This window comes from Trachurus trachurus, assembly GCF_905171665.1.
Source record: "Trachurus trachurus genome assembly, chromosome: 19".
NCBI lineage: Eukaryota > Metazoa > Chordata > Actinopteri > Carangiformes > Carangidae > Trachurus > Trachurus trachurus.
Genome location: NC_139913.1, coordinates 16,925,655 through 16,940,543, shown reverse-complemented (window position 1 = coordinate 16,940,543; position 14,889 = coordinate 16,925,655). Strand labels below are relative to the sequence as shown.

Genomic DNA, 14,889 nt, shown 5'->3' with positions numbered 1-14,889 from the left:
TTTTCTTTCCTGCATCTGAATTATCTGCAGAGGTATCCTCCTCTCCATAACAAACAGACCAGGGGATTAAAAGTAAACAAATTATGCAGTTTTACTTTGAAAATCTGTGATTCTCTGGCATTATCTGGTTAAAGTATGTTGTTGCAAATGACTCGGATGTAAAGTATAGTCATATCTCTATATCTGTTGCTGGAACCTTTGAAAAACTTCATGAAAGACACAAGTTGAGCATTTTGGGTTTGATTTCCAGGGTGGTTAAATATGACCCTGCATGATAAGTAGTTATGCTAATGGATGGATGGATGATATCTTGGGTTATCTAATCATCGCAAGTGTACATCATTATGTCAGTTCACACATGTAATTAGACTGGAGGAGTCTTCAGTGACCACTTATCATATCTTACACTCTCTCTTCATATGCAAATAAATAGCCTGCATTAATTCTGTTTGCCAAGGACATGTGTGTTGTTTTTTTAGCCTGTCTGGCCTTGACAGATGTGTGTGTTGCAAATGTGTTTGTTTGTTTAAGAGAAAAATCAGGAATGGCTAAGAGGGCATTGAGCAAACAATGGGCTGTGCAAAGTTTTACAATAAAATACAGTTTTGGCCGTTTTAAATAGAAAGTCAATATGAGGTGGTCAGTGATAATTGGATCGGTATCATCAGCTGCAAATAGTGTGTAGAAATTGTTTCACTTCCTGTTGTGTGGAAAAATTAGCTTGCGTCAGATTTGGTTGAGAGGTCGGCCCCTCAGAGTGACCCGGGACATGTTTACATTCGGTCCAGACCAAATGTGGTCAAACAGGATGTTGAATCTCGGTGCATCCATCCTCCAGCTGTGTATGGTGCACTGACACCTGTGCTTGTGACACATGTTGACGCCAAGTATAAACAGGGCATTATTCAGATTTTAACCTAAGCATCCAGATATCTGACCATCTTTTTAACAATTCAGTGTTTCAAAAGTGATTTAAAAACACATCAATGCAGTAGACCTAATGATAAAAAAAACAATTGCAATAATTTATAAGTTGTGATTTATGAGCTAGATTTACCTCTGGTGTACTTGGAGGTTCCTGTTGATTGCTGATGGTATCATGTGTAGAGTATCCAGTTTTCTGTACAGCTGAGTTTGAAGCTTCACTAAGAAACGGGAACTTGGAGTTCCTCCAAAGAATGTATTCCTGGAGGAAATGCATTGAGGAATGACCCTTCAAATTCCTGGAACTTTCTGAGAGATACAGTATTCATCACGCGCGCTGCTATCAGCCAAGTGAGTCCATACGGTACAAACGCATATAAACGCCTACATGTATAGGCTACATCCACAGAAACAAAAACACACAGGTTTTGACCATGGGAGCAGAGACTGGTCTGCATTTTAATTGTAGAGCCGAGGACAAAGACCTGTCCGTTACAATCAATGATCACATTATAATCTATGCAACAACAAAGAGTCACAAATAAACATCTGCTTCCGACATTACATCACACAAACACACTATGTAAGCCAGGGAAAGAAAAAAATACTAAAAATGATATACAGTAGGTCTCTGTTATGTTTTGGTTACCAATTTGTCCATGTACAGTACAAAGGCCTTTGGTTGCTCAGCTTTTGGGTGGAACAGGTTACAGTGTTGTTTTTGCTGTACACCAACATCATCATGTGATTTTATAGTTAAATTAAAATTCAAGGCACATAGATAAAAGTAACTGCACAGAAAAATACATATCCATGGCTGTACACTGTCAGACACAAGCATGTAGCCTACTGTATATGTGCCTCGATCAGGATTATAATCTGCAGTGTGGAAAACCTACACTTCTCTTTTACCAAAAGAATGCATCATGTTTGTTGCTGATCATGACTGAAAATGCTACACAGTTGTACCCGTTGCACCAAACATGAAACCAAACTACAACACAACTTAAGTACAACTCGCACTGCACCTTTTTTTCTGATAATATATCAAGCAAAAATAAGGGGGGAAAAAGGTGGCATCCAGTAAGCATGTGAAGCTGGTTTTGACTGATGAGGTGACACAGAAGGTGGGCCACCCAACCCTCCCCATGCAAAAAAAAACAAAACAGGCAAGAGGATACCACAAATACATAGAGTTAATATTGAACGGTGCATCCTCAGGAGTGCACGTTCTAGCCCTTCACAAATGAACTTATGTTTCTGTTTAAGAAACTGAGCACAAGAAGGCAGAGGTTTCCCGCCCCCCTGCCTCCGCCTCTGATCTGTACACTATACAGTGGCAGGAACTGGCCAGAGATCCAGACAAATGCCCTTTTCACATCTGGCACTGAGCTGTACCCGGCGAGCGCGGAGCCAAGATTCACGTCAACCCAAATAATCACAACTTTTTTTTTCTTTTTTTTTCGGAATTCAGTTACAACCTAATAAGAGACATATTTGGGTCTTGATTTCACAAAAAGACAAAGAAAGCAGCTAATGCGGGCCCCTGTCGTTGCCTCAGCTGAACCTTCGGAGCTACATTTACATTTATTGTGGTACTATCAATGGTGCTAATTGCATTATCAACATCTATTAAACATCAGAATGGTCCATTAAGTACATTAAGCCCATTACGTATGTCCAAATAGCCTGTGGCAAGGATAGGCATAATGTGTTTTCCTCAGTATGGTTCAGTTCAGTTGAGTTTGGGTAAGTGTAAAATGTTTCTTGTATATTTTTCACTGTGCAGATGAATGAGAGAAACTCAAAGACAAGAGAGAAGAGAGAGAAAGCACAAGTAATTAACAGTGGATAAGAAAATAGTTCTCAGGCTTGAAGGTGATAAATACCTAAACTGTGATTGTGAGATGTCTTTCTTACGCTGAGACGCACACACACACACACACATTTGGTAGAGAATTCACCAGTGCACATACAAAGAATGATACTGAATATTTCAGGATTTCTACGTACCAACATGTGTCTGCATGTCAGTACCACTCACATGAAACCTTTGGCCTTGGACTGCTTTACACATACACAAACACAGTCAGTGGGGTCACTATGACTCCCTGACACAGAGCTGGTCATCCTATCGCCTTCTACATTATTCAGACAAGAGCGCAAGGAATTTGAGGTCTGTATGACATACTGTACTGAGAGCAGCAAGGCTAAAGAGTTTGTTGTCTTTATACGTACAGTATAAATAGAATTTTACCTATACAAATGTATATGAATGTTTGCGACCATGACTGTGTATGTGCATCCATTCATTCCTCCGCTGAGCTGGGACTGTGGGTGGGTCTGGCCCTGCTACATCTATAACAACTCACAGTGACAACAGCACAGAGAAACTGTCATGACAAATTACATACTTTGTGCCCCACTACCAACATCTATCTGCGAGTGCGTGTGACTTCACGTAATTATTTTTTTTTGCAGTAACCTCTCAGGACAGGCCCTGTCTGTCTCCTCATGCCCTGTGATTGCACTGATTGATGGCGTCTGGCTTGACCATAGGCGACACTAGGACCGAGTGAATCTGACACTGCAGCATATGGTGGATGGCCTTATTACTGTTATAGAGGCCTTTGCACTTGTTTGACAAATCGCCCAGCAACCAGGCGTGGCTCCATCATGGGGTCCATTGGAGAAGTTTCAGTGCACAAACAGCTTGATAGCTCCAACGGAAATGTATGTCTACAGTAGACGTGGGCTCATTCAGTCTGTATTAATGAAGTGATAAGGTTTTCAGAATTCAGGTTATTGCGATAATGTCTTTTATTGTTGCTCCTTGACCCTTGCTGTACTGGAAACATAGGGAGCCAGCCCAGTAAACCACACAAACTTGTGTTGTTTTGGTTTGTAAAATAAAGATGAAGTTAATTCCTGAAAAGAGTGATGCCAAATCCAAAATGTTAATGTTACAGGTTGATGGCCATATATCTCTATAACAGCTCCATGTAAAAATGAATAGATATTACAATCCAGTGCTAACTGCTAATGCTAATGTCAGCATATATGCTAAATGCTCAGATATTTGGCATAATATTTGGGTCTACTGTATCTTAGCATGTCTGACATTTGCTATGGGTATGGGAGGAGCTTGTTTGAAGCTTCTGATTATGGAAATAAACCCTCACCCCATTCTCAGACATTTCTCTAAATAAATATTGCTATGTGACATCAAAGTTGAAAGCCTTTAGTCCAGTCATTTTATGAAAAAAGGTTGAACCAATTGCAACGGAAGCAAACTGATTTTGTATCCTCAACATGACCTGAGTGAGGGAAAAAAAGGCCCGAAGAATCCCATTAGGGGAAAGTTTAGAAAAAGACCCAAATATAACCCGTTCATACGCCTATTTTATTTATTTTATTATTTTTCTCACGTGAATAGGGTAAAATTTAATCATGTTAACAAATAATTTAATGAAACTTGTAAATCATTTCTTGTTTGTCTAAATGTAAGTAATCAACTCAGTAAATTTCATGGAGATATCTAAAGGTTAAAAATGTTACCCTATTCACGTGAGAAAAGTAATTAATAGGCGTATGAATGGCCTATATTTGGGTCTTTTTCTAAACTTTCCCCTAATGGGATTCTTCGGGGCTTTTTTTTCCCTCATTCAGGACATGTTGAGGATACAAAATCAGTTGAGTTTGCTTCTGTTGCAATTTGTTCAACGTTGACCCCTTTTTTGGCTTAAAATTACTGGACTACTTCTGCAACTCTATAAAAGCTTTAGAGTAGATAGTAACAACACCACCTATGGTACAAGAGAGATTGAGTGGGTCAATTTATATGAATTAAACAACTACGGCAAGTGTTTGTATATGTAAACACATCAACCTAAACCTAGTGGCCATACCAAACCTATTGGAACATTACATCATCAGGAATGTTTATGTTCAATGAATTTAAGGACATTTTTAATGAAAAAACTGAAATAGGAACACAGAATACACTAAAGGAACCACACTTCTTTCTTCTTCCTTCTCCCCACTTCTATTAGCACTAAACACAAAGCACAGCTGGGGCCAAGGGGAATGCCATTCGTTTTGCGGATCTTGCTTGTAAATGAAAGCACTGAACAGATGGTGCTACATTGAAAGTTACAGGAAAGTTAAGGGAATTGTAAAAGTTAGTATATTTCATCCTGAGGGTACAGTGGATCACTGTTCCCAATTTCATGCCACTCCATCCAATAGTTTTCCCCCCCATATTCCAATATGAACCAAAGTGGTGAACAGACTCATTGCCTTCCATTGATCCACACCACTAGCAGAGCTAAAACTGATAAAAACACGAGGCCTTCCATGGTTCCACTCATTGACTGATTACTCCTTTAAACAAAGTGACCTGACGTCTCTTACAACAAGCCACTAAATACAGAGCACAGGGATGCACTACAGCTGTATGCACACTTAACTACACTGTAGCTGCCAGCTTAGTGGTTTCTATTCATCCAGTACATTGAAGGTCAAGAATTGTAAAATAGTCTTAGTCAGTGGCACGACACTATGATTTTTGTCACTGACATACAATGAGTTGGTATAAGAAACAAGCGTCACCCAGCTATGTTGGTGAGTGTGGAAACAGACATGTTATCACATAACGACATGATTACTTTTCCATGTAGGAGCGTTCATAGTTTAGCAGCGTTTGTCCTTGGTGTGGATGTTGCTGGATGAGAACTCTGTGTAAGAATTCAAATAGTAATTTACCATTAAATCCACAAATCAAAAAATGATATGTACAATCTGGTCCCAGTCTTTTTCTTTTTTTCTTTTTTCTTTTTTACAGAGAATATTAAGTTAGTGTGTGTGCTAATAATGTGTGGCAAAGCCAAGGCCAGAATATCAACTAGATAAAGTTGGAAATGGGAGAACAAATGCTTATGTGGTGCATACCTCTGAATAAGATTGTGTTTCATTTAGCTATCACAAACTGGTGGACTGGTGGTTGGCACAATACATACACAATACACAGAGGTGTGGTGTCAATAAGGGACTCAACATCTTTTTTTGCCACGGACTTTGTACGTCACATCCAATAAGTAAGAGCTAGAAAATGATTATGGGTTTTATGTATTAACAATCACTGTTTCCCAATACCTGACAACCTCAAATGCAGCCATCAGTAGGCTTCTAACAACATGTGAGACTGTTGTGTTGGGAAATGAAAATACATTACATAACCTTTAATTGTCTTTCTTCCCTTATCTCCTTAGTCCCTTCTCTTCCTCTCACTGTGACAAAGGATACATTTCCCCAACGTATGTGAAATTTAGGAATTTTTGCAAGTAAACATTTCACCACATTTCAACGTGAAATTAGGACGAAAACCAATGTCCAAACACAGCACACAGTACACAGCTCTTTTTAACTGCATCACTGGTACAGGGGGTAACTAGCGTGGAGACCAGGATAGAGCAAAGTACAAAGCACACATGATGGTTCCACAAACATAGTTTCAATGCTGTCCTTGATGCATATCACAACAATACAGAATTGGACAGCACGGATTGCCTTTGAAATTCATTTTGGCCGGGATATGAAGTCGTCATCCCCTTGAACTTCCCCTCCAGAGGTTGACAGAAAATCATTTCCTATGTACAAAATCATGTTGTTGAACTGAGCAAGGTCAGAGCGGCTCTCCGAGATGTTGTTGTTCCATCCTTCCATTTAATCAATAACCCAAGATGTTAAATTCAAGCGTTTACGGATCAACGCACCTTCTCCCGAGATCTCAGCCAGAGAGAAAACAGAGCATCCCTGGTTTGTGGGTATTTATGTTTTTGGAGGCGTTTGCCATTTTGCTGCATGGTGAATGTGTAAGACCAGACTTATCAGCTCAATAAAACATGACCGTAAAACTATCCGTCCTTGGGTTGCGGTCGCTTATTTTTATCTTTAAAAGTCTTCAGATGTGTGAGAAACGTCTGGCCGACTTCTTCAGCAGTATTTCCACATTCAGACAAATCAATGCCGAACCTTCTTAGCTCTGGGAAACTCCGATCCCCTTCGACCTCTTTCCACCATGGGTGAGTTGTTTTCCGCAGCGGCTCCACAGCAGTCCACTCTCTGGTCCTACGTCTCGTTTCGATCTTGTTTTGGTCTGCATGTTTTCTGACAACTTGATAAAGTCACCAACTGGTGAGCATGGCAGGCAGTTTCATTTGTGTTTGATTTCAACATCAGTTGTCTCTACGGTGCTGAAAATCATTTCAGTGTTGCTTCATCTCAGGGCTAACCAGCCTGAGTTACCTCATTAACCCAAATATCAGGAGTTTTGAGCTGGAGTCAGTGCACTTTCCCTGACCTTTAAAAACCCTTAAATTGTTTATTTTTCAGTTAGACTTTGTTCATGTGTCAGTGTCCACGAGCAGCCGCTATTACATCATCCCCCTGCCCCCGCTTCTTTGAGCAGAGGTCACTAGCAGTGCACCGGCCTCCCTGGATGTGACTGCCGCCGCTTCGCCCTCAGATGCTGGTCTGTAGCTCGTTATTGAGCAGGGCAGCATTGTGAGTTTCCAAGCTGGCGTTGGTGATCACGGCGTCATGGACCATCCTGCTCCTGTCCATCCTGCTGTCGCTGCGCTCTATCTCGTCGAGGCCGGCCACCTTCTTCAGACAGAGGACGTTCTGAAAGCTCTTCTTGAAGTTGTCCGACAGGAAGGCGTACAGGATGGGGTTGGCGCAGCTGTTAAGGTAACCGAGGACCACGACGAAGTCGAAGGTGCTTTTCACGGCGGAGGTGGGCTTGATGGAGCCGGTGACGGAGGTGACGTTGAAAACGTAGAACGGCAGCCAGCAGAGGACGAACACCGCCACCACGATGGACACCATCCGGGTCACCTTACGCTCTGAGCGTTTGCGTTTGGTGGAACCCACTCTCATGCCAGAGGACTTGACCTGCCAAAAGGAAGAACTGTCAGTGGTTATGGAAACATCTTAAAGGAATAAATACGCATTGTAGAAAACAAACATATTTGTCTTTGCAAATAGTGAGAAAAAATTAGGTGACTATATACTATAGACTGCTATACAACAATGTGCTAACACACATTGTTGTCTAGCAGTCTCTCCTTTTTTGGTGTGGCATTGAATATATTATCACAAATTTAATAGGTGTTGTGATATCCCTATATGATTGATACCACTAAGTATGAACCGACAATCACACGTATTTAATTTAGTTTAGCCTAAGGACTGGTAGCAGCAGGTCTATTACACAAAAAGTCAAACATTTCCCTTAAGAACCAAGGAAGATTATTAAATCATCACTCAACAGCATGAACTCAGAGCGTGAATGTTAGACTTGTAAACACTATCAAAAGAATCGTTTCATTCATATTGCCTCTGGTGCATAGTGGCAGTACTCTACGGAACAAACTCCTGTCATGCTTCAGACAACAAACAACCAATAGTGCACTTCCTGTAATCCCACTCTAAATCAGTGTTGGTGTGTTTTGTTCTTTTGTGTTTACCTGACATAGATTTTCTTTGCCCAAATGAAGTTACATGAACTACACTGCCACCTCCCACTTCCCAATTTTCCCAGTTTTGTTCAACTTCCCAATTTTACATAGCCCTCCAGAGCTAATTTGTGTCATTATTATCCTTCAGAATAATCATTAAAGGGGACATATTATGGAAACATTATGGAAACATCACTTTTTGAAGGCTCTTTAACATATAATCTGGGTGTTTGTCTTGCTTTCTGGTCCAAAATGTGAGAATTGATAAATACATCTGTAATGTGCAGGCTCCCTAGGTTGAAAAACACTTGGTTTTACAAGCTGTTCCCTCAGTTGTCTTCCAGTGATGTAACTAGGATTCGAATTTGCATAATAACACCTCTACCTGGGACCGGTAGAAGGGGTGGGCCGGACAAGCAGTGGCCGATTAGCATTTAAAGGGACACTGAAACCAGCCGTTCTGAACAGGGCTGTTTGTGATGTTTGATCCTTGGGGTATTTTGACAAATACATGTCACAGATATGTCTTTAAGACACCTGGGAACTATTTTAATTTGTGGAAAGGGGGCATAATATGTCTCCTTTAAGTTATTAATAAATTAATTAATTAAGTTATTAATCCATTGAGCAACACTGGCTACTTTTTGATATGCCTATGTATGATATGTATGTTTTTTATTATCACATAAGATAAAGCATACACTTAAAAATGAAACAGTAAAACATGCAGTGGTTTAAATAAATCAGAAGTGACTACACTTCACTACAAAATAGAGTAATTTCATCAGGATTCACAAATAAACATGACTTTGCCAAATGGTGTTGTTGACTTGTGAGTGTTTGCACAGCATCCTTGTACCAAGGCCAGTTATCAAAAGAACCTGTTTTTGAATGTAGAGGACGGGTGTGATGATAAAACAGCAATGCAGTCACATTATAGTGATGGCTTCTCACCTTGATTATAATCAGCAGGTAGCACAGACATATGACTGCCAGCGGCAGGCAGAATCCAATGAAAAAGGTGTAGAATATGAAGGCTGTGTAGTAGACGTCCTGAGGCTCCGGCCACACGATGCCACACACCGGCACCTTGTCGAGGCCACTGAAGATCATCGTCGGCAGGATGACTAACAGCGACACGCTCCAGACCGTCAGATTAATTAGCTTGGCTACACGGGGCTTCCGCCATTTTGTGGACCTAATAGGGTGGACCACAGCCAGATATCGATCGATGCTCATCACCATCAGGCAGAAGATGCTGGTGAACTGATTGAGAGAGTCTGGGAGGAGGGTGGAGGATGAGAGGAAGCAGAGAACAAGGTGAGGTGAAGTTGAGAACAGGAATCACTAATGCTACAAGAAGCTGTTTCTGATTAATTTGCTTTACTTCTTCTCTAGTTAGATTAAAAGATCATTACTAGTTTATTACTATGAAGCTATGGCAACAAAACGGTTAATTTGAATTAACAACGATTGGAAGCACAAGGGAGCAGCTGGGATGATAGATGCACTATCGATCAGGTCAAGTTTTGACTTCATACACTTTTTTTGAAAATGATTCAGTTTTTCAGATAAAACAAATAATTAGATACAGTTGAGTTCATTAAATATAGAGGCAGGCTGTTTCCTCCACAAAGCCCAGTCTGTTGCCAAACCTTCTGGCTTTAGCTTTGCATTTAAAGGACAGATATGAAAGTGATAGTCATCTACACATCCAAACAACCCCCCCCCACAACCCTGCCCACCATCAGCTCACCCTGCCTCCGAATAATGAATAAATGAATACGTGATCAATTCCCTAAAAGTGCCTCACTTCCCCAGCTACTGCTGTTTTCTGAAGAGCACCACCAGCCTTCTCCTCTACAGTACACCCACCTACAGTCATGATCACCCTGCACAGAGCCTCTCCAAAGGGCCAGTGCACCAGCGTCAGCTGCAGGGCGATGAACGGCAGGCTCATCATGCACAGAACGTCGGCCACGGCCAGATTCAGGATGTAGATGTTGGTCACCGTCTTCATTTTAGCGTAGCGCAGGATGACGTAGATGACCAGGGTGTTGCCGCAGAGCCCCACGGCGCACACCACGAAGTAGATGAAGGTGATGACCACCGAGCTGGTCTTGTCCTGGTGAGGCTCTCTGGTCTTCGTGATGTTCAGATCCAGGTCGGACTCATTCCCTTGGATGTCGCTGTCGTACAGGAGGGGCTCGGGGATGGAGGTGTTGGGGGGAGTGGAGAGGAAAGGCCACGGATCCAAGGCCATGATGACTGAAAGGGTACTGAAGATGTAGTGGGAGGTCAAAGGGGACTAAACATATAAGAATGGTGGGGATGGTTTGTGTTTAAGTATTGACTATAAAGCACAGGGTGGATGGAATAAGGTTGAGGGGCTTCAGGTGTTACACTGGACAAAGGTAATGGATGTTTCAGAACTTGGGTTCTGAGGGCTTGGGGCTCTGGGTATTGGGACGACTGAGGACTTTCAAGCACAAGGAACCAAGAGTCTCACATCCCAGCAACACAGAGATGATAAAAGAGCAAGATAGATCTATGGAAAGACAGACAACAGAGAGAATTCTCAGAAATTATCTTCAGACAAATAACAATAGTCCTTTAGGATCCATGGCAACAGCTGCAGGGTGAGTTTACATAACAATTTTCACACCTTTAATCAAAGCAACATGGAAAATACTCTCAGGAGAATGCTCAAAATACTTCCTACACATGTTTACTTCATAGATTTTCCTCAACGCTGTGTTTACCTCCCATGGTAAGCATTTAGCAGACAGATATGATAGAGATGGTGAGACTGAGCCAAGTCCAATGTCCTTGTGCTGTTTTCTAATACTGCCCATTTTCTCCATCATTTGAGAAACAGCAGAAACAGTGAGAAAGATTGGAAACCAATGAGAATCAATGTGAGACACGTATAAAACATCATGGAGACTTTTAGTTGGCCCCTGAGCCAGCAGCCACCAGGACATCATCCATTACCCAACATCATCCCAAACACATGAAGCATTTTATGTCATGGCACTGATGTGCATTGATTTCGAAAAGTGGAAGACGATAACTAATTTAAAACCTGCTAAACTGACCATGACACCTACTTCAGAGCTGTCAAAATCACTTTTGGATCTTTACTGCTCTGTTGTTGCTTTGGTAACTCTGTCTAGACCGCAAATCCCCTCCATGCCACACATTGAGCCCAAAGTAGTTCAGATCAGGCCTGTATGTGTGTGTGTGTGGTTGTGTGTATGCGTGTATGCATGCCTCCCCCACGAATACATGCATGCAAAAAGGTACGGCCGCGCCGCTTAAGACAAATGTTTATTCAATTGATCTTGGGTACAAACAGCTCTGACACTGTGGCAGTATCACTCACTCCTCTCCTGCAGTCACAGCAGCTGGCTCCACAGGGACAACAGTCCAGTTCCTGCTCTCATAATGTACCCAAATTGTGTGTGTGTGTGTGTGTGTGTGTGTGTGTGTATGTGTGGCACATGTGTGCTGAACTAAGACAGGCCACTTTGTGCTAATAAGGTGGACATGTATTGGCTATCACAGCAGATGACCTGTGTCTGTGCATATGTATGCAGAGTTTAGCCTGGCTCTGGGGATTGTTGTATTTTTTCAATATTCTCCAAAGTCTTTTCACTAAAATGAATAGGCTCACCGCTTATCTAATAAAATGTGAAACAGTACGATTTAAAAAAAAATCAATAAGTGAAAACACCCCAAAGGTGTTAAATTAATATATAGACAGTAAACCATACAATTATTAGAATTGCCACTGGTTAAGTCATGTCAGTCAATCTCAGCACTGATGGGAGGGATCAATATTGCCACTTCTATTCCTCCAGTGGCCATTTGCTTCTGCAACAGTGCAGGCTCATCCATTATCACATGGTGGATTTGACGGTGCTAGACTGGAAATTGGAAATATCTGCAACTTGTCTCTGATCCTGAATGTTGCAGTGCTGAGACACCTGCGCGGGAACAGAAATAGCCACTATAATTGAAAACCAAAACCTATAGACCCCTTGGTGTTGCATTTAAATGGTAATTGCTGACATTTCATGAAAATGTTAAGAACGACTTCCACCACTTTTAGAGCAAAATTCAGAAAATCCACAAAGCCCTTACAAACAGGTGGGCCCCATTACAGTGTTTGTAAGTGTGCGTAAGAGTGAGTGCGCTGCAGGGGAAAGTTCATAACGACAGCCCACGAAGGATAGATTTTACAATTGTAGCAACAGGCAGACTCTTATCACCGTACCTACTCATTTAGTAACGACCCCTACTCTCCCTCGTGTGCTGCCTGTGAGCACTTCTTCCCTGCAGGTGAATTAACTACGTGTCTCCACAGGAATTGCACCTGTTTCAGGTATTTCTGATGAGGGAGTAGTGAATGCTCCACACACATCCTCCACCTCCACAGCGCAGTTAAGATCAGAGAGAAAAAAAATAAAAGAGTTGGAATAAGATTTCTGTTTAACTGCATTTGAATGCCAATAACTAAATAACCGCACGTGTCAGGTTTTAGCGCACGCTTCTTTTTATAAACCAAGATGGAAAAACCTATCATGTTACAGTGCGCACGAGCGAAACCAGAGCGACAGATATAACAATCAATACAGAAAAATAAAAAATTACATTCATATCTACATAAAATTATCTTTCTGTATTTCCAGCAGCGTGACTTACTTTTAAATAGTAAACTTCATCCTTATACCATGATCACAGTGGTGAGATCTTCCCTCAGCAGCGAGTAAAGAGTCCAAACGCTCCGAAGCGGCGCTGATATGCTGGAAAGCTGCATCCCGGCAGCCTCTCCATCCACCTGCTCGGCTTACGCATGGCGCTGGCGCTCCGCTGCCCGCTCCCACCGCCGTCACCAGAGCTGCTGGTTCGAGCCCACTACATCTCTCAAGTCATGCTTTTTTCTTTTTTTTAATTCCCCCGAAAAATAATATATCCCGATTTATTCATAGAAACTTTAGAGTAAATGAGGAAGATTAGAAGAAGAAGAAAAAAGCCGGCGTGCGTTCAAAAGTGGAGTGTGCTGAGTCCAACGGAGAAGGGTCTTGGCACCGAATCTCACACAGCCACACAGAGACAATCAGAGCGACCGGGCGCGCGACTACACCGCAGAGAGGGAGAGAGAGAGAGAGAGAGCGCGTTGAGCGTGTGCGTCAGTGTGCGGCAGCTCACTAATGGTTTTGAGTGACGCTCATTGAGTTGGTTTCTTTATCCGGCGCCATCCAGCAAAAACGATCACAGTCCTATTACATTCATTCACTTTGTGTATCTTAAATGCACCATGATGAACCAAATTACAGGTAGACTACATAATTCCCTGTTGCTCATACCTGAACTGTCACAGTTTGAATGTCTTCTCTGATTGGTCCTCCAGCTCATTCAGAAACATGTCATTTTCTGGTTCTTCGTGAGAAGGTGCAGAAGAAAACAGCCCAGACAGAAAGACGGCACAGTTATCCTGTCTCCTAACGAATGGATCACCTTCCACTGGGTTTATTTCAAGTTCCCAGGCCTTGCAGGCACAGATCACAGTCATCCATGCACATTCTCCTCAGCCAAAAGTGATGAGTCCTATAGCTCTGGTGGATGAAAGCTGTCCAGTTACCTCCTTTCTGTCTTTATAAATGGGGGATTTTCAGTCAACTGCAGATGGTGGGTATCCCCCATGACCTCTATCACTGGAAAGATCCATGAGAAAATGTCCTACCACTTCTCTCAACATAGCAACACAAAAGTGCTGTTATTATTTATACCAGCTGTTGTCCCATCAAAGATTAATGCTTCTATTTATGTCCAAAATGATAGGAGGATGTGAAGATACTCGGAGAGGGAAGCGCGGTGAAAGTGAGTTAGTTATAGGAGAGAGGGGTTTGTCTTCGGAGCACAAATCTCATCCATGTCAATGAGCGTCCACTCGGTGCTGTTGTTTGTTCAGGTTTGCATTTGAGGTCAGCAGGTTCTCTGGGTGAGTTCACTGTCGTTTGGCACTGAGAACTTCATCCAAACAGCAAAGCTCCTCAGTTCACATTTAAATAATCAGAGAGTATAGCATTTTAAAGGAATAGTTCACAAAAAAATGAAATTCAGTCATTATTGACTCACCCTCATACTGATGAATACAGAGTAGTTTTTTATTCCTCAAAGTGCATCTGGAGTACCGGGAGTCATATACACAAAAAGTCCATAAAACTAAACAAAAACCTTGTGATCCTCCTCCATACTGCTTTTCCCCTGCAATCCACGTGTCCTGAAGGGATATAGTCCGGAGTTTACTCGAAACGACGTTATTTAGGACATTTTTACAGCCTAAACAGTCCTGTATTGAATTTGCCTGGTGCGTACTCTCGCGTTCATGCGTGTGAACGTCAGAGCGCAATACAGGACTGTTTAGGTTGTAAAAACG

At 42.0% G+C, this 14,889-nt stretch overlaps 1 protein-coding gene across 1 annotated transcript; it reads right to left on the bottom strand.

Annotated features, from left to right (window-relative positions):
* Positions 1–4,753: 4,753 nt before the first annotated feature.
* On the bottom strand, positions 4,754–13,594 carry LOC311002422 (somatostatin receptor type 2-like). The gene is made up of 4 exons (XM_083993787.1): positions 13,152–13,594; positions 10,320–10,992; positions 9,399–9,724; positions 4,754–7,878 (listed from the first exon to the last, which is right to left on the bottom strand). The coding sequence occupies exons 2-4, from the start codon at positions 10,705–10,707 to the stop codon at positions 7,447–7,449; spliced, it is 1,146 nt and encodes a 381-aa protein (XP_083849913.1). The 5' UTR covers positions 10,708–10,992; positions 13,152–13,594; the 3' UTR covers positions 4,754–7,446.
* Positions 13,595–14,889: the final 1,295 nt, after the last annotated feature.